The 19,461-nt window shown below is 39.0% G+C and overlaps 1 protein-coding gene across 2 annotated transcripts in view; it reads right to left on the bottom strand.

Moving 5' to 3' along the window:
• Window positions 1–19,461, bottom strand: part of LOC135743125 (PH and SEC7 domain-containing protein 1-like) — a 61,575-nt gene that overhangs the window by 33,129 nt on the left and 8,985 nt on the right. The window contains exons 1-5 of one of the 2 annotated variants that reach the window (XM_073814985.1): window positions 19,118–19,136; window positions 5,971–8,342; window positions 4,899–5,004; window positions 4,107–4,608; window positions 3,376–3,822 (exon numbers count right to left, since the gene is read on the bottom strand). In XM_073814985.1, coding sequence (XP_073671086.1) covers window positions 3,376–3,822; window positions 4,107–4,608; window positions 4,899–5,004; window positions 5,971–8,124 — 3,209 coding nt within the window. In that variant the 5' untranslated portion in view covers window positions 8,125–8,342; window positions 19,118–19,136. Of the gene's footprint in view, window positions 1–3,375; window positions 3,823–4,106; window positions 4,609–4,898; window positions 5,005–5,970; window positions 8,343–19,117; window positions 19,137–19,461 lie in introns of those variants that run through there. The other variant, XM_065260679.2, reaches the window with a different exon arrangement.

Here is a 19,461-nt window from a genome sequence, read left to right as displayed (position 1 = left end):
AGGACGGGTTTTTTTTTTGTAATTTACGTAAATACATGCAAAGATATTTTGATGTTATTTTATGTGCAGGATTCAAGAAATTGCAGTAAGCACGCAGTGTGCATTGTGTAGAAAATCAACTGAAATTGCATTCAATCTTGTTGTTTTAAACAAAATTATGCAAAAAAGATTTTTTAACTACATTTAAGTTCCCTGTTATAGGCAACTCTGCATTTGTTATTTAAAATTTCCATTGTATACCCGTATATTCCCGTTAATTCCCATGGAAAGTTTCCAGCCTTGAAAATTCCGTAATTTTTCCTCTTCATTAATAAGTCATTATCTTATCTTATACACACAGAATCGAAATTCAAATGGCACTTCACTTCCTTTATTTACAGACATTTCACAATCAAAACCCTCCAGAAAAATGTAAATTACAACTCAATTCTTAATAAATAATGTTTACTAAACTGAAACAGCATTGACGGATCATCTGAGAGCAGACAGCACACAAAGCAAGCTTAACATGACTACATGAAGCGGATTTGGAAGAATTGCATCATAGGCAAACCAAAAGCAGTCTGATGGAGATGCATTGCATAATGCATTACAAATGTGCTGCAAAATTTCCCAAAGAAACAGACGCCACACATAAACACACACACGCTATTGCATTGTGTATGAGCAGTTCAAAAGGTAATGGGTTCAATTTACAGGGAACACGCATTCAACAAAATGTATAGCTTGAATGCACATTATACTTTATACTTCTGAATGCACTTTCCAGATATGCCTTGTGTTCTTTCTCAAATGTAAACCCATCTCATATTTTTGCCTGCGGTTTATTATTTACAAGAAAAGTGACATCACACTTCTCCTCGGCAAACCACAAGTCTCCAAGAGGTACACATCAAAGTTTAATACCTAGAGGGGCTTGTACAAATCACTAACATGATGACACACAACCGTGACGCAGATACAGTAGCACTGCAAATAAATGAGTTACTGTCACCACCCAGTGGTTCAGCTTGGCTACTACATTTCATTGCTGTGCGATGCTGAGCAGTGACTGTATGAACACAATCGACATGTACTGCAGGTGCTGAGTGTTTTGTAGAGTAAAAACAGAAAAAACACATGACACATTTAATACATCACAAACAAACATTCAATAAATCAGCATTCACAGAATCAATATTTACTAATAATATTAATATGAATTTCAGGTCACTTGCTTTTTGTTTGTGTGCATAAGGGTGAACTATGCGGCATCTTCTATAGTTCTTAGCCAGCAATCAGATTTGCCTTTCATCTGTCCTACACACACACACACACACACACACACACACACACACACACACACACACTTAAGACTGCAGGGTAACCAGGGGTGGCACCATTACTCCAAAAGTGATGGCACAAATTTTGATATTTAAAAATCTATCTGTCTGCCTCTTCATCTATCCGTCTATCCGTCCATCCATCCGTCCATCCATCCATATATTCGTCTATCAACCTATCTATTTGTCTAATAATCTATCCATCCATCTATCAATCCATCCGTCTATCTATCCCTCAATCAATCCATCCGTCTATCAATCCATCTCTCTATCAGTCTATCAATCCATCTCTCTATCCATCTCTCTATCCATCCATCAATCTCTATATCCATCCATATCTCTATCCATCCATCTCTCTATCCCTCTATCCCTCCATCTATCCCTCTATCCCTCCATCTGTCTATCAATCCATCCATCTGTGTCCCTATCTCTCCCTCCATGTCCCCATTTCTCTCTCTATCCATCCATCTCTCTCTCTATCAATCCATCCACTCATCCATCCGTCTATCATCCATACATCTATGTCTCTCTCTCCCTCTCTATATCCATCCATCTATAAATACATCAATCCATCCATTTATCAATCCATCCATCCATATCTCTCTCTATCAATCCATCCACCCATCCATCTGTCTATCAATCCATACATCTATATCTCGCTCTCCCTCTCTATATCCATCCATCTATAAATACATCAATCCATCCATTTATCAATCCATCCATCCATCCATCTCTCTATCTATCCGTCTGTCTATCTCTCCATCTATGTCCCTATTTCTCTCTCTATCCATCCACTCATCTGTCTGTCAAACCACACATCTATGTCTCTCTCTCTCTCTCTCTCTCTCTCTCTCTCTCTCTCCATCCATCCATCTATGTATAAATCAATCCATTCGTTTATCAATCCATCCATCTCTCTATCTATCCGTTTATCTCTCCATCTATGTCCCTATTTCTCTATCTATCTCTCCATCTATCTATCTCTCCATCTCTCCATCTATCTATCTCTCCATCTCTCCATCTATCTATCTCTCCATCTCTCCATCTATCTCTCCATCTCTTCCTTCTATCTCTCCATTTCTCCATCTCTCCATTTCTCCATCTCTCCATCTCTCCATCTATCTATCTCTCCATCTCTCCATCTCTCCATCTCTCCATCTCTCCATCTCTCCATCTCTCCATCTCTCCATCTCTCCATCTCTCTATCTCTCTATCTCTCTATCTATCTATCTATCTATCTATCATCCATCCATTCATCCATCCATCCATCCATCCATCCGTCCGTCTATCAATCCATCCATCTGTGTCCCTATCTCTCCACCTATCCATCTATGTCCCTATTTCTATCCCTGGCCATGCATATCTGTCTCTATCAATCCATCCATCCACCCATCCATCTATCAATCCATACATCTGTGTCCCTGTCTCTATCTACAGGTATGTCCCTATTTCTCTATATATCCATCCATCTGTCTCTCTCTCTCTCTCTATCCATCCATCTATTAATCCATCCATCTGTGTCCCCATCTCTCCACCTATAAATCGATATCCCTATTTCTCTCTCTGTCTCTCTCTCTATAAATATATCCATCCATCTATGTCCCCATCTCTTCATCTATCCATCATGTCCCTATTTCTCTCTATCTATCCATCTATGTCCCTATTTCTCTATTCGTCACTCTATCCATCTGTCACTCTATCCATCCATCTGTCGCCCTATCCATCCATCTCTCTCTCTATCAATCCATTCATCCATCTATCAATCCATCCATATGTGTCCCTTTCTCGCTATCCATCCATCTGTGTCCCTATCTCTCTATCCATCCATCCATCCATATTTCTATCTTTTACATGTTATCAGACAAACTCTTTCCCCTTCTCTCTCTATCCATCTTTCATTCTATAATATTGTCTGGAGTCTTCACAATACACTTTTATTAATAAATAATTCTGTTTGTTATGGAGTGGCAGTATTTTGTTTCAATAAGATTCACCAATATTACTTTCAGTATGTGAGCATTGATGAGTGACACTTCTAAATATGTCCACTAACCTCGGCAGTGAAAGTGCAGGATTACTGTGCCAGCTCTGGCCGTTACGATCATCTGATCCACTGCTTAGCCGCTCGCTGGACGGTGCTCGCGTCGCGTCTGTGTCGCAGGTTATCGTCAGCGCAGACTCTGAGAGGCTGGGCATCTCTATATGCGCCAATGGAGCAAAGCTGAGTTGTACGATCTGCCGGGCGCTCTGGTAGATCTGACCCTGTACCTGTGGAGTCAGCGTGGGGAGGTCAAAGGTCAGGACGGTCTGAGTACTGGAGGTCAGAGGGTCAAGGCTATCCAGACTGCTGTAGGATGTTCCTTTGGCACGGTGAGACTCCATGATGCTTTCAAAATGCCGGCTGAAGGTGTCCTGAGTGTCTCCGGATCTTCTTCGTGGCCCTCGGAGCAGGAGAGGAGATTTTAAAGCTGGATGGTCCTTATTGAAATGATCACGGTGTCTGAGAAATACAGAGGATTGCTATTTCTAAAATATTGTCTCACGTAAATCTCTTAACAGTTTGTTAAAGGTTAAATTAATTGTGCACATTTACATTGTGTCCTTAAATCCTGCTAATATAATGTATATTTTTTCATATAAATTTCATTGAATTATTTTGTAATATTTGTATAGTTTTAACTTAACTTCTGTACTACTCACGATTACTCATAAAACTTTGTATATCATATTGTGTGTGATGTTTCTTATTTGTTTGTTTGGTAGGATATGTTTACTGTCACACACCTCTTCAGCATGACCTTGTAATACTCCTCCTCCTCATCCAAGTCCTGATCAGCCAGCAGCCTCCTCACGTCCCCCTGCATCCTGACAGTCACCCAGCTCGCAACATCCTCCTCTTCCTCCTCCTCCCGTCCATCTGTTCTCTCGGTTGGCATCTCTCCTAAAGGGCTGCTCCCAGCAAAGGAAGTTCCCATGACACTTCGGTTGCTCCCAAACGCTGAGTCGGCATCGTCCTGCTCCGCCAACAACACCTCGTCTATGTCCGTCTCCCGGTAACATCGTAACGGAACGGCGTCCAAGTCCGTCTCCGAGTATTTCAAAGTCCGTCTGATTATTCCGGTTTTGGGAGAGGTACCTGGGGCGGCGGGGGGCGGAGTCACCAGCTCCACCTCCACATGATGAACATCATGATTGGCTCTGAGAGCGAGTTCCTCCAAAGGCAGATACATGGGTGGGATTGGGGTGGAGTGACCGCTAAGAGGAGCCGTCGAGGGTTCTGGAACATCTAGATGGACGATAATTTCAAAACAGCAAATTAATGCACTTAATATTTCAAATATTTGCACAGAATGCATACTTTACACAGTATCTCATATAATACAACCATGTTTGGTGAAGCTGCCTTTCATGCATTAAACACATATTGGGTAAAAGTACAAAGTGAGATCTAATCTTAAAATCTCTGACCTAAAACAATCTCTATGTAATCAGAACAAAACACTGTAATCTAATTGCTTTTTTATGGGAGTCTAATGATATTACAGTAAGTAAAGTAGATATATGGAGGCTACTGACTCTTATCTTGTCCACTGGCAGGTGTCCCGAACAGAAACTCCCACTTGGCACGTGCGATTTTCTGACAGTGCAGAGATGGACCCGGAACTGCAGAAGCACTGTCCAACTACAACACACAAATTAAAAGACACACGTATGCTTACAACAGACAGTGAACTAGATCTTATTGAAAGCATGGGGACATATTACTTTTTATTTGGATTTACTGTAAATATGTACAAATGGGTTTATAATGTTTAATGCATTGAGACGCTATATTTTCTGAGATCTTTCATAAACAACATACACCGATATTTGTGCAAGTATGGTTTTACAATATTTACACATTAACCCATTCCCCGTCAGCCTTTTTATTTAACTGACCGCCAGCATTTTTCACAATATGCCTTCCAGAAACATTTTATATTAGCATACAAATATATCAAATGAAAGAACAGACCCTCTGCTTTCAATCAAAAAATAAACAAACAAAATGAGAAAAAAAAATCATCTTTCAACTTTTTTTTCTCTGCTTATAAACTCTGAAATATTGGAATTTTTCTTAAAAAATAAAACATTTTTAGCAAAAAGCTGAAATAATTTCCTTTTTTTGGAGGAATTTTGTTAGAGATCAGATTCATACCGAGCCCCTAAGGTGACATTGGAGTAAAAAAATCTATAGTTTAGTTTCATGTGCTCACGTGAAACTTTCATGTGCAGAATTTTTTTTTTAAAGTTTAGTTCGTGTGCTCGCGTGAAACTATCACGTGAGCGCGCGATAGTTTCACGTGAGCACATGAAACTAAACTTTATTTAATATTTGCTCCATGTCCCCTTAGGGGCTCCGTAGATTCAGAATGAGGAGTAAATAATTTTTTTGCTTCAGTTTTTTTAATTGGGTAAATCGCCATCTAGTGGATAATCACGGTATTACAGATTAACATAAAACCTCATCAGAACTCGTTTTTGCAACAAAAAATTTCTCTTAATTGACGAGATAACTCGTCAATGGCAGGGAAAGAGTTCAATTGAATTTGACTTCATGCACAATTTCACAAATGATTTACAAATTCTTTTAAATTCATGCATGCACCTGTATTCCCGAAGATCGATGTTCTGATTGGTTGCTATTTTGGCTGGATGGCGAGATGCAGTCTCTGTCCCCAAGGCTCCCTGTCACTCCACTGGAACTCGGTGATGACCCCGCCAAGCCCTGGTGTTCTCCAAACCCTGGTTCCTCTTCTCCTCTCTCCCCATCACCTTCCTCAAACACCACCGGCCCTAGAAGCAAAGCCTGCCTTTTCCTCCATTCTGCCTGCCTCTGTTGCGGTGTTAGTGTGGACATCTCCTCTGCATTTTTCTCCGAGCTGTGGTTTGTTACACTAACCGAGTGCTTTTCTCCTATTTCTGTGACGACAACCTTCTCACTTTTTCTACAAACCGGGCTGCTACTTTTTAAAGTCCCTCCATGTGGTTCTGCCAAAAGAATGTTCTCCATCTCAGTTTTTACTTGCTCTTTCCACTGCTGTCTGGATGTCCAGCTAATTGGAGAATCGTCTACATTTTGACCAATAAACAACCGCCTGGATATTTCCACGCTTTCTGTGGCAACGTGATCATCCCATTCATCTTCATCTAGGAACCATGGGTCAACTGGAGTCCATTCCTCTCCGGTGTACTGTGGGGTTTTGTGACGGTGCGGTGTGGGGCTATCAGAGACCGGTAGGTCGACTTTACGCTGACGAGGATCTCGCAGCGGAGAACACAAGTCAACTTTGGACAAACTTGGACGAAGAAGACGAGAAGGGAGGGCAGGGGAATCAGGGGAACCGCCCATAGGAATAGAAGAGGATCTCTCATCAATCAGGTCTTCCATTAAACCTAAACTCTGGTGCTTACCTGGTGCTTCATGCTGGTGGAGATGAACCCCAATGGTTGAAGGACAGTCAGGCGGTTGGGGTTCACGCACAGGTATGTTCATTTTAACAGCCATCTGCACTGGGCTCTGCCGTAGGGACCCATGTTGGATTTCTCCAGATGGACACTCGTAGTTTGTGCTGTTCAGGTTAGAACCCCTAAAAACACCAGGAGGTGGAGAACTTCTGACATCATTGAAAATAGTCGAAACCTTGGTGGCTTCTTCTGCAATCCTGCGAGCAGCCTCAGGGCTGCTCAGAACAGAGGAGTTATTGCTTCCACTTAGTTGGTTTAATCCAGCTGTAAGTGCATTTACCAGGCTGCTCCTTTGGTCTGATAAGAGCTTATTTTTAGTCCTGCTTTCACAACTCGGACTGACTTGACTGGTACAGTCTTGCGCTGAAGAATGTTTCTGTTTGGAGCATTTCTGGGACCTGGATGTGGATTTTTGCTGGTGGGTCTGTCCAGTGTGGGCTGAGCTTTTAGCGATGTCACAAACAGCTTTTACCCTTCCTGGACCAGAATCATTGCGATGGGCACTGCAGTTTGGCACTAGTGAGCCTGCCCAGGACTGGCAACGTGTCCTCTGGAACTGGTGAGACTCTGGACTCCAGTTTGGCCCACAGACATACTTACATCTAAGCTGGGGTGAGCCAAACTCCTTCAGGGCTCGTTGTGTTGAAGCATGGCCAACGTGATGTAAAGTAGACTGATGAACTCCTGTAGACCCAACGTGCTGGTGAAAAGGACTATTATTGTAAGAAGATTCAGCATGCCCGGGTCTGACTGTATCACTACATCTCTTGTGTGAACTCCCATCTTCCTTTATTCCACTGGGGCTGTTACGCGGACTCTCTACGGTTTTAATGTGAGGTTTCTCGATGTAGCTGAAAGTGACCACAGATCTCTGCCCAAGTTCTGGTTTGGAGTTCAGGTGTTTTTTGCAGGCTTGACAAGGCGTCCCATGGTCAGATGCTTGTCCAGAGTTCGATAAAGAGTGCACATGTTTCAACTGTTTACCGTCAGTGTTGTTATTGAGTCCAGTGGACACCTGTGGGCATGGCTCCAGCTGGGGAATGCTGCATTTCTGAGGTGAACCCACGGATTGTGAGGGCTGAAGTAGGAAGCTAACGTTTGGTTTGTATGGACCGCAGGAGTGTGCATTGCCAGCAGGTGAGGTAAACCCAGATGCCACCTGTGCTAATTTGTTTAATGCCTCAACAGGACCATCTTGGTCCACTGACGTCTCACAGGAATGACCATTTCCATCAGGCTCGGGTGGGGATCTCACCTCCACATATAAATGAAGGACTTTTCCAGTTTGAGACATGACTTCATAACAACCCAATACAAATTAAAAGAAAGAAAAGGTTTAAAGAGGCGACAGACAAAGATGGAGACAAGATGGAGTTGTTAATGCCTTAAAAGAAGTCCTGTTTCTGTTCAAGTATTTTTTGTTGGTGTATTTTCAGTTCATGAAGCTTCTGTTCTTCTTCAACCTCTCCTGCTAGGGAAGACACTACAGACTGAGAGCACAGGCCATCGCACCTAAGAAAGAAAGATAAATAAAAAAAAGTATTATTAAAATCAAGAATCTGGTATTGATCATTCAAGTCAACATTAATTCTTAATACACATTTCTAGTCTTAATGTAAATTATTTTACGTTTAAAACAACTCTAAACATAATTTTTCAGATGATAGTGCCAAGTTTCAGACAATGAGTGCAGGCAGTAGGGCAGTATTCCTGCAAACTCTGGTATTACCCTACTGGTTGGTTGGTTTACGCTGGTCTCCAAGTATGTTTTTTTCTGGTTAAGCTGGTGTAGCAGCAGGCTGGCTGGGAGACCAGCTGACCCACCATCTTAAACCAGCTTGACCAAGGCTGGTCTTATCTGGTTTAAGATAAAAGAAGCTGGTTTAAGCTGGTCCTCCCAGCCTGGCAAAGCTGGTGAATCAGCTAAGACCAGCTAAGAGAGTCCAAAACCAGCATGTTACACCACATTAACCAGCTAAAACCTGGCTGGGAGACCAGATAAAATCAGTAAACAATCTTAGGCTGGTTTTAGCTGGTCTTTTCAGTAGGGTAAATAGACACATTTTGTGATTTAGTTACAGTAATTTCATCCCACATATTTCCCATGCCCTGTTTCACACTGTCATATTACAACAGTAAAGTATATTGTGAATGTTGATTGATTTCGAGTTAAAAGGCTGATTTTTAAATAATTTGCATGAGCTAAAAGAAAGCCTGCAGGAAAAACAAACATTTAAAACTTCTGCAGAAACAACATAATGTGACAGAACAAGCATATCTATTCTGATATTATCTGCCAGTTGAAAAACCAATTACATCAACCCAGATTATATCAGCAAATGCCATATTATTTTCTAAACAAACACTTTATTTATCAATCCTTCAGTAGTATTTCTGAACAAACAGACTCTCTTAGTCAACAAATGATGTGTGTCTATAAAAGTCTGAATGACTTTGCAGTCTGGCCTTATAACAAACAGGGTTCCCACTATTTTTCTGACAGTATACTGACAGTCTGTGGTATATCATTTTCTTGTTTATTTAATTTTCTTGATAAGAAAAATTTGCATATAGGCCTATTAACTGAAAGTCTGTTCCTCAGCCAGAACAAGCCAACGGATAAAAAGCGCTGCCAACTCCCCGTAAGAAACCTGATCTGACAAGAATATCTGCCTTTATAACGATAATAAATAAAGTAAATGGTTTAATACTTTCATGCCAACTGTTGAGATCCTAAAAACAAAGTTTTTGTTGTCCTGTTTATTACGTGACCATCATCCGAGGAAGATATTTACTAATTACTGCACAAAAACCGCTCAAATAGGTTATGGTACTGTAATACATAAAGTTAAATATTACATTTAATATTACATTGTATTTATTTTTTTATGCAATTAGGTAATGTTCTTGAATTCTGATGCTAACCAGTTTTATCATGTGTTCTTTGCAGGCTGCTGTGTGTATTTAATATGCATTTGGCAGATATTTGAACTATAGCTTGAGATGTTAGCGAACAAAGATTTAGCAACGCAGTCTACAAATGATTTTTTTATATTCTGTATATTATTAAAAAATATATATATGTTAAATAAGACGAGACAATTCTAATAAAAGCTTAACCCTGGAGACACAGTTTTCTTTTCTCATGAAAAATATGAATAATGGAACAGCATATATAACGAATATTCGAACATTCGTGCACATCCAGTTTGAACTGGACTGACTGAACTTTACCCGGTTTGCTCTGCAGTGATTGCTGCCCAGTGCATACTTATTGTAGGTTGCTTTAGATAAAACCATCTGCCAAGTTATTAAATGTAAATGATGACAAAAGTTTTGTGTCAAGTACTATCCCTTTAAATAAGAACGCTTTTTAAAATCCAGGACATCTTCAAGATTTTTCAGTACAATTTCTGTTTTTCTTTCTTTTTCCATGTGTTTTCCAGCACTGGAAAATTACTCATTTAATTTCCAGGATTTCCAGGTTTTCCAGGACGTGTGGGAACCCTGAACAAAATTTATTTGAGATAATGTACAGGCTGACTGTAAGTATCTGACTGTAAATACAGCTGCCCAACTAAATCCCTAACAGGAAGAGAAGAGATTTCTTTAATAACCCCTTCTGGGTGTTTTTAGAGATAATGACCGTCTGACTGTACATTATACTGCCTGTTACACAGCTATTTACCAACCAAATGGTAAATTAAATATTTATTTGAGTTTAAATGACTTCAATATGTGACTGGAGGGAAACACAAGACATCAAACTATGCAGAAATATAAAAGGGTGATGCAGGGACAAGTGATAGCAATCATTATTTAATCATAGTGTGATGTAATTGACCAATCACAATCAAGCGTTTCAGAAAGCTGTTTAACATTAGCTGGATTACAGCGACTCATTCATCATCACACAACAGATACGGATATTGTTATTGCCTACACGCAAACCTAACATTCAACATATAGATTTTACATCTGACACAAATGTAAGGGAACAAACTTACATGCATGAGAAATTGCTGAACTAACAAATATTAATAAACAAAGAGATTTTTTATGCAATTTCCCAGACTTCTGAATAAAAGGAGTTACAAATCCACAGTGAACAACATGAATTCAGTTATTTCGTTTTATCATCATATTATTATTAGATTATGTCTTTAGAATAAGCAGCAGGATTTGTAAAAAACAAATTACCAGGGTCAAGCCAAAAAGGGCACAGAATGAAGTAAAGATGAGCAGTTTAAAGAACCCAGGGAAACCTTATGATTTTAGATTAGAAATATGCTAAATAAATCCACAAAAATAATCTATGTTCTTGTCCATTGCAATCGTCTCCCTCTTATTGAAAATCATGAAACACTACTGTAGGTCTCTGAAGAAAACATATGTGAGTGATGCTTGCTGTGGCAAATCTTGGGACACAATGTTACAACAAAATAAATGAGTCAAAAGAGCCCACCCCATGTCTACAATGTTCTGATACAGAGAAAAAGCTCTTGCATAAGAGTTACTAGAATATTCTTATTGGTTGCTAGGGCATGAATTGACACCCACCAATGATTATTATCCAAGCCATGAAAGGAAAAATCCATGATGACTCAAGGTTTTAGATGTACTGTAGCAGTAGTTTTAGGCAAAAATTAAAAATTTTCTCTCTCAAAACTACTATGTGGCGCAATGACAAAATTGTGCATGCGACCTCAGGTCATGACTGTGTTAAATCTTGCTAGTTTTATAACTATACACTTTAGTTATCAAAGTGTAAGGGGTTGCACTTTGGTTCGCTTGAAATCAAAGGTTTTTTTCAATGATAAGGCCAACTAGTGGTGCAAGCATACAATTTTTTGTGTGTGGCCTCAAACTCGTGTCGTACATCAGCCTATCAAATCATGTTAAAAAAATCCCTTTTCATTGCGGAGTTATAATCATTTATGTGTAAAAAACACATAATTTGAAGGTAATGTTTTTGCAATTTCCGGCCATTTCTGATGGAAATTTTAATATAACGCCAGTTGAGGTTTTTGTTCAGAAAGTAATGCCTATGGTAAGGAGCCCCTAAGGGGACATGGAGCAAAAATTAAATAAAGTTTAGGTTTCACATGCACACGGGATAGTTTTATGTGCACACCCAATAGATTCACGTGCGTACGCGAAACTAAACTATAAAAAAAATTGCACATGAAGGTTTCACGTGAGCACATGAAACTAAATTTCACATTTTTTTACTCCAATGGCAATAGGGGCTTGGTACTAAGGTGGTTTCGAGTCAATCGGAATAACACTTTCTGAGATATCTGTGCATGTTTTTAAAACACTATTTGCTGCGCAGGGCTTACCATAAGGCCTTTTTTGGAATCGTTTGATTCGGCAACGATTCAGGACTCCTACAAATCAAGTCCCGTAAAAATATGTTGACCACAGCCAAAGTTATAGGCGTGTAATACATTCGTCTGACCACTAGGAAAAATATCAAAACACTTTGGTTAATTTTGAGCGCGATGCTAAATAGTCTAATCAGATTCAATGGATTATGCTAAGCTATGCTAAAAGTGGTACAGCCAGACCCGGAGATCGGCTGAATGGATTCCAAAACGGTCAAAATAACATGTTTAACTCTAGTGGAGCTGAAAAATTAGCATATTTTCAAAAAAGTGAAGTGTCCTTTTAAACAGCTGTCACTTGTGTTTTAATTGTGCTTGTTTAATGTCATTCCAGTTAACTTGTTATGACAACGTATGTTACGTGATGTATCAACATGGTGGATGTAGTACATCCGAATTCATTCATACTATCCATATTCATACAACTGTATATGCTGTAGCACCTACTGTTTTAACAATCAGTCAGTAGATACTTCATCTAATTCATTACCTACTGTCACAGTATGTGATTTCAGATGCAGCCTGAGTCATATATCACACAAATCCCTGACAGTCTCACTTGTTCGTATCTTCTGCTGTTGTATACACAAACAAACACGTGTACAAGCACACACAACAGCTTTTCCTTATCTTTACAGTATTCCTCTGATCTGGTTCCTAAATATCACCCCTCTGCTTTTAGATCTCACTCCTCTGTCCAAAAATACCCCCTCTCTCTTTCTTCTGCACTGCAGGAGGATTAAAGCCATCTCAGCTCTTTCAGTTCAAATCTTCAGTGGCCAGAGACCTTCACAACTTTATCATCATTATCAGCATCATCTCTCTCTCCTTTAGAGCTTTTATACGCTTCCTATTTACAGTCGTGAATAACACAGCCTGCATTGCCATTTCCACACATTCACTTTTGTAAACACGAGCCATGTCGTCTACTTCTCATAGCCATCATTATACAGATATGAGAGAAAATTGCTTGTTACACACCAAAAATGCTGGGTTATTTTCAACCCAGCGTTGGATTAAAAGAGACAAACCCAGCCTTTGGGTTAAATTAACCCAGAAAATGTTTACAAATATTCGACCCAATGTGAAATAAAAAACAACCCAGCATTTTGGATTGAAACCACAAAGCATAGATTAAATTACAGCCCAGTGGTTAGGTAATTCCCGTTTTGACCCAACCTAGGGTTGAAAATAACCTCATTTTTTAGTGTGTACGGTTGCTGTTGCAACCGGGTATTTATGGTCCATTATAAAAATTATTCTGACACCTGTGCGTCAGGTGCAGAAACTGGCTTTAAAAACAGACGCACGAGTGCTGCCAACATTGCTTTACAGGTTGCAGAAGAAGAAGAAGGTCAGACTGTCAGTGCTTAGACTATACATCACACAATGCAACAATTCGGTTTAAATGTCCTTCGTCTCTGAAGGAATCCTCTTTTGAAGCTGGTTCACCAGAAAGCTGAAGACAACCAGTCTAAGAGGAGCATGAATTATTGAAATCATGTTCTGTTGAGACCAAACTTAAACTTGTTTGGCTCAGATGGTGTCCAGCATGTGTGGTGACGGCCATTCAAACTGAATTGTTGCAGTGTGCTGCGTGTGGTCTAAGCACTGACAATCTGACCTTCTGCAATCTGTAAAGCAATGTTGGCAGAAACCCATCTGTCCATTTCTGAAGCCAGCTTCTGCACCTGACGCACAGCACAAGGACTCAACTTCTTTGATCGACCCTCTGGGTCTTGGAAAACCTTTGTATGACCCTGGCCACTGTACTGTAACTCAGTTTCAGGTTGTTACTGATCTTCTTATAGCCTAGGCCATCTTTGTGAAGAGCAAAAATTGTAATTCTCAAATCCTCAGAGAGCTCTTTGCCATGAGGTGCCATGGTCAACATTCAGTTTGTGGCGTGCACATCACCGCAGGGCGCACTTCCCCACTGCGGGTCACACTTCACCACCGCGGTGGTTACATAGACTGTAAAAAACGATGGACTACACCCATTCGCTCTCTTCCATTGATGAAAGTGAAGCCGTCAGTGTCCCGATACGGCGCTGACATCTTGGGGCTTGAGTCTTCGCAGTAGCGATTTCGGGAACAGTCCTGCGCAGTACTGAGCAGGAAGTAAAGCCTGCGAGGCCCCGCCCTTGCTCTCGCATAATGCGCATATCACAGCTGTCAATCATGACCTGACACCACCGTTTTTATAGCATTAAATAACTAACTAAAAACAAACTTATTTTTACTTAAACACTTGAATTTACATCAGCGTGATAAAAACTACAGTAAATGACAAAAACCAGCTTCGGAAAAAAATTATTGAAGTGTAGTTAAATTGTTTAGTTGGTCTCAGGTCCCATTGAATAACATGAGGAGGCGGAGTTTATGACCTAAACTGGGACCAGTCACTGGGGGGCGATCGAGATGTTTTGGCTTCACTTTTCGAGGCTTGTGCAGCACGCGTGGTTGGTTATTACAACCGTCACAGTCCTAGTCAGTACGAGAGCATTGTACTGAATGCATCAAATTTAAACCGTTAGATACACATAGTAGTAGGGATGCGCTATAATTCGCATGCGATATCATGCGAATCTCGTCAGTAAAGCCGGATCCTTGATAAGTAGTAAATCAGCACCAGCTGCTTTTAGATGGAGCAGCATTTACTACACAAAGTTGTAGTTCACTGACAAGCTGGGCCATATCGCATACATATCACAGGCAATATGTCCTCGATAATTAATTCGAAATTGCAACGATTTTCAGTAAACTATGGCTTTGTGTAGAAAATGCTGCTCCGTCTGAAAGCAGGGGATGGTGATTTACTTCTAATCAAAGAACCGGCTTCACTGACGAGATGCGCAATGACAATAACATGCATTATCGCGCATCCCTACACAGTAATATGGTCCTATTAAGCATATAAAACATGAAGATTATGAATAGGTCATGTGGCTTTGCATGGTTTAATGATATTTATCTATTTCCACTTAGGGTGTACTCGCTTTTGTTGCCAGCTATTTTGACATTAATGGCTGTATATGTTAAGTTATTTTTTAGAGGACAGTAAATCTATACTGCTATACAAGGAGCACATTGACTACTCTAAAATATATCCACATTTCATTTCTATAGTATTGTCCCTTGAGAAGATTATATTAAAATATTTGCTGAGATGTGAGTGGTGTACTAACTTTTAAGACATACTGTATTTAGATGAAGCTCATAAAATCATGGTCAGGTCATTTCACCCTTAAAAACTTGTTTTTAGGAACCTATTTTCATAACATTTAAGCATCTTTTCCTTCTAAATTCTCATTACTGTGATAATTTGGAGCTTTAATTTTTTAGGGCTTTTATTTTTGTTACTCCCATTAATCTCAAGAGTAATTCTCACTGGACTCTCGTTACAGTAAAAGAGTATTTTTACTGTAAGTTATTTTATTTATAACAGAATAAATTAAATGCAGTAAAGCATATAGTATTTATCCACTTCACGATTTAAATATTATACCTTATATTATTTTTCCACATTACAGTAATAACTTAACTGTGCAGAAAATAAAGTGAATGGTCTTAAAAATAAGCTGTTTCTGTAAGCAAAATATCTTATTGCTGGAGATAAATATAACCAAGACAGTTTCTTTTATTTTTGTACCATGCATCGCCCTTTGATTGAGCTGAACCTCACTATAACAACAAGCAATGCAAAAACACCTCACTAAGGAAACATTGAGACACTGCAAAGGATTTAATGGATCCCCTGAGGATATCAGTACATCCCAGGTGTTTGTATTTTGCATGTTTATACTGTAAGCAGAATGAACGGGCGTCTCACATCACGGCTCTATATGGAGCAGGACAGTAGCTGTGCTAATATTAGTCTTCTGCATGACAAGCTGACCACAGTCATGATGACATTTCTTCTCAGTCACTGAGACACAAGACGTCTGAGGACAACACAACCCTGTTCACTACTTTCAAGACAACAAAATTAAAATTCACTCAATTTACACTAAATAAGAAGTCGTTATGCACATTATACACATAAGCCATCGCTTTTTCATGTTCATAAGCATTACATTATATATCATACTGTGTATAGTCATAAGAAAACTGAAACATTACATGCTTTGCATGACATTACCCATCAAACCAAATTTCTGTCAATCATCATTCTCTTTACTTTAAAACATATTAAATGAATTTATAATGCTGCATAATAGTTACGGTTTTGCATTAACATTTTCAAAAACAACTAGCACGGTATATTTTGTTCACATGTGTATTATTATCCCAAATGTTTGAATTCAGAGAATTGGCACTTTCAATCACTGTAACACCCCAACAGTCTAGTCAAAGGTGTCACATACGGGTTACATTAACATTTATGCATTTGGCAGATGCTTTTATCCAAAGCAAACTTGCAATGCATTATTATCAGTATGTGTGTTCCCTAGGTTTGAACCCATGACCTTTTGCACTGCTAACCCAATGCTCTACAATTGAGCTATACAGGACGGTTATCCTCATTTTCTGCTTTTGCTGTCTTATTTTGTCAAGAGATCCTCCTAAATGTTACACGGTGCACCTTTATACTACAGTAAGTCATGACAGTAATCTTCACACAAATTAAACCACAGGGTTTTTAGCACTTTACTGTGGATCGATGAATGAATACATTTGCCTTGAATTATAAAAAGCCGTTCTGTTGAGCACATTAAGTCAGACAGCAATAGAGACAACTCAATGTGAATGAACAGCATCTCTCTTTATCTCTTGGTTTGGCTGTCATTCACTCTTTAACATTACTGTACTTACAAATAAATGTACTATATAAGTATTTAGTATTTACAGGCAAGTTAGGGTAAATTACAGGTATTTATTGTGTACACATACGATAACTAATATAAAACACTACTGTACTTATAAATGTTTCTCGTTAGTTACAGTATACCTACATTATAAGTATGTATTTGTTATTACCCAGTACTTATCTAGAGTTACATAATAACTACCAAGTATGCACTACTGGTAAGTACAGTAATGATACCAATTTATTACCACGTAGATACCTAAAAGTAAGTACCACACATTTGTTGGTAAGTACAACTTATGTACCATATATGTACAAGTACACGTACTGTAAAATAAAGTGCTACCGATATTTCTGTCACCGACAGACTACTAAATCTCAAATACTTTCTATAGAGCAGGTTACTACAGGTCATGTGGGAGGAGTTTCACACCTGACATTATAAAACAAGACTATTGAGTCCAACACACTTTCTTGGAGAACTGCCATGTCTCAAGAATCACAATACAGTACTAACATAACAAATATTAACATGCAGTATGCATGCCAGGAAATTAATATGAATATGCACGTCAATTATTAACCATCCTTGTACTCTAGAGGAGAAACGTCTGGGTGTGTGTCATTGTGTACGAGCCGTGACTTGCCCTCATTTCTGAAATATATTCAAAAACAATTGATGTTGTACATCCTCTAATTGTTTACACTTCTGAACATTTCCCTCATACAGTATGCTGATCATTTGTTTATTAAATGAGATTTGTATATATATATATAAGTTAATGTGAATGATGCTTAATGTTACGGTTGTGTACTGGGTCATTACCATGATGTTGCTAAAGTCAAAAAAGCCCACCCAAATGTCTATAATAACAGCACAAAGTTTTTTTATTCACCAGGTGAAATAATAAGTTCAGTTATGAGTTCAGAAAATATAAAAGCACATCTCAACAGCATTATTTATGAGTTCAATACTTATAGTGAGAAATTAAAATATCTGTAGCAACCTGATACATGAATATAAAATTGAACTAATGTGCACTCAGGTGCAGAAATAATGGCTGTTCGGCGCTGGCTTTAAATGTGAATCATTCAATACGTCAGAACTAGCTGTTTGATAAACCATAACTAATCATTTCATTCCCACATCAGTTCTACGCTGTCAAAAAGATGGATGAGTTGGGTGATGGAGGTGACTTTCATTTCAAACCTCTCCAAATTACCATAATAATTCAGTCGGTCCTCGGATCAGTGTCAGTAATTGTCGAACCAATTTGAAACCATCTACAATTAAAGTTAGGTGTGTGACCAAAGATCGCCATGTAACTTTTACACGTGTATATGTTTATATATCTAGGTTGTATATTAAAACCTAAATAGATGCAGAACTCCAAAAATGGACATTGACTGAAGGTCTGCATGATGTTTGGTTTTCGACAATAATTTTTGCAAGTCTGATTTCCTATAAAGAAAAATAGACAGTATGGTCTACGAGGGTCTGCGTACAGTATTCTGACGCAATTTTCGGCAGATTTTTGAAACCCTACCTAGTACATTGTATGCGTGCATGTGCCTACAGGTGAATGTAGTCCAGGGGATGCATTGCATTTTGTCACAATGTGCATGTGTCAAACATCTGTGTACATGTACGAGTCACTATACAAACTATACTTTGTTCGCATACATGTAAAAACACGACAATACTCCGGGCTAAGTCTCTAAAACAACCTTGTTTCTGCTGACAGCATGTCTTGCTTTTCTCCAACATATTTATTCTGCTATGCAACGTCAAATTCCCACAATCCAGTCAGTTTCCAGTGGATAAGTCACTCTCATTTTTTTCTAACCGATTGTCCTGTTTTACTCAGAAATACATCAAATAACAGAAGTATAATGGGTTGGGAGTGATGTAAAAAAATGCATCATGCATCAGTGTGTACAGTAAGTGTGTGGAAAAGATTAGAAATAAGACGACAAAAATAGTATATGCTGATGTCAGCCAATCTCTCTCTCTCTCTCTGTCGCTACAGACCTACTTTCTCTACTTAATAGGATTTATATTCTTCAGTCGGTGATACACAAACACACACCTGCAGGTCTGAGCCAAGCTCTTCCATTAACACGGTTAATCTGAGACTGTCCGGGGGCAAACACACCCTTTCCACACCTTCATATCCATCTGTTTCTCACTTCCTATTGGGTGAATCTTGAAAACATGTCCTGGTCAGATTACCTACCAAAATCAAAATGTACAATATAATGACCTGTATTTAGCTTGAAGCAAATGCAGTACTTCTACGCTCATTAATAAATCAGATTAACCTAAAGTCTAGGCTTTTGTCATGATTTACTCACCTTCACGTCGATTAAAACCTTTATGACTTCTGTATCTCTGTGGAACACAAAATTAATTTCATTTATTGAATAAATCTTA

The sequence above is a fragment of the Paramisgurnus dabryanus genome, chromosome 1 (genome assembly GCF_030506205.2).
Source record: "Paramisgurnus dabryanus chromosome 1, PD_genome_1.1, whole genome shotgun sequence".
Classification (NCBI taxonomy): Eukaryota; Metazoa; Chordata; class Actinopteri; order Cypriniformes; family Cobitidae; genus Paramisgurnus; species Paramisgurnus dabryanus.
Note: the sequence above shows the minus strand (reverse complement) of the source record. Positions and strands in the feature narration are given on the sequence as shown.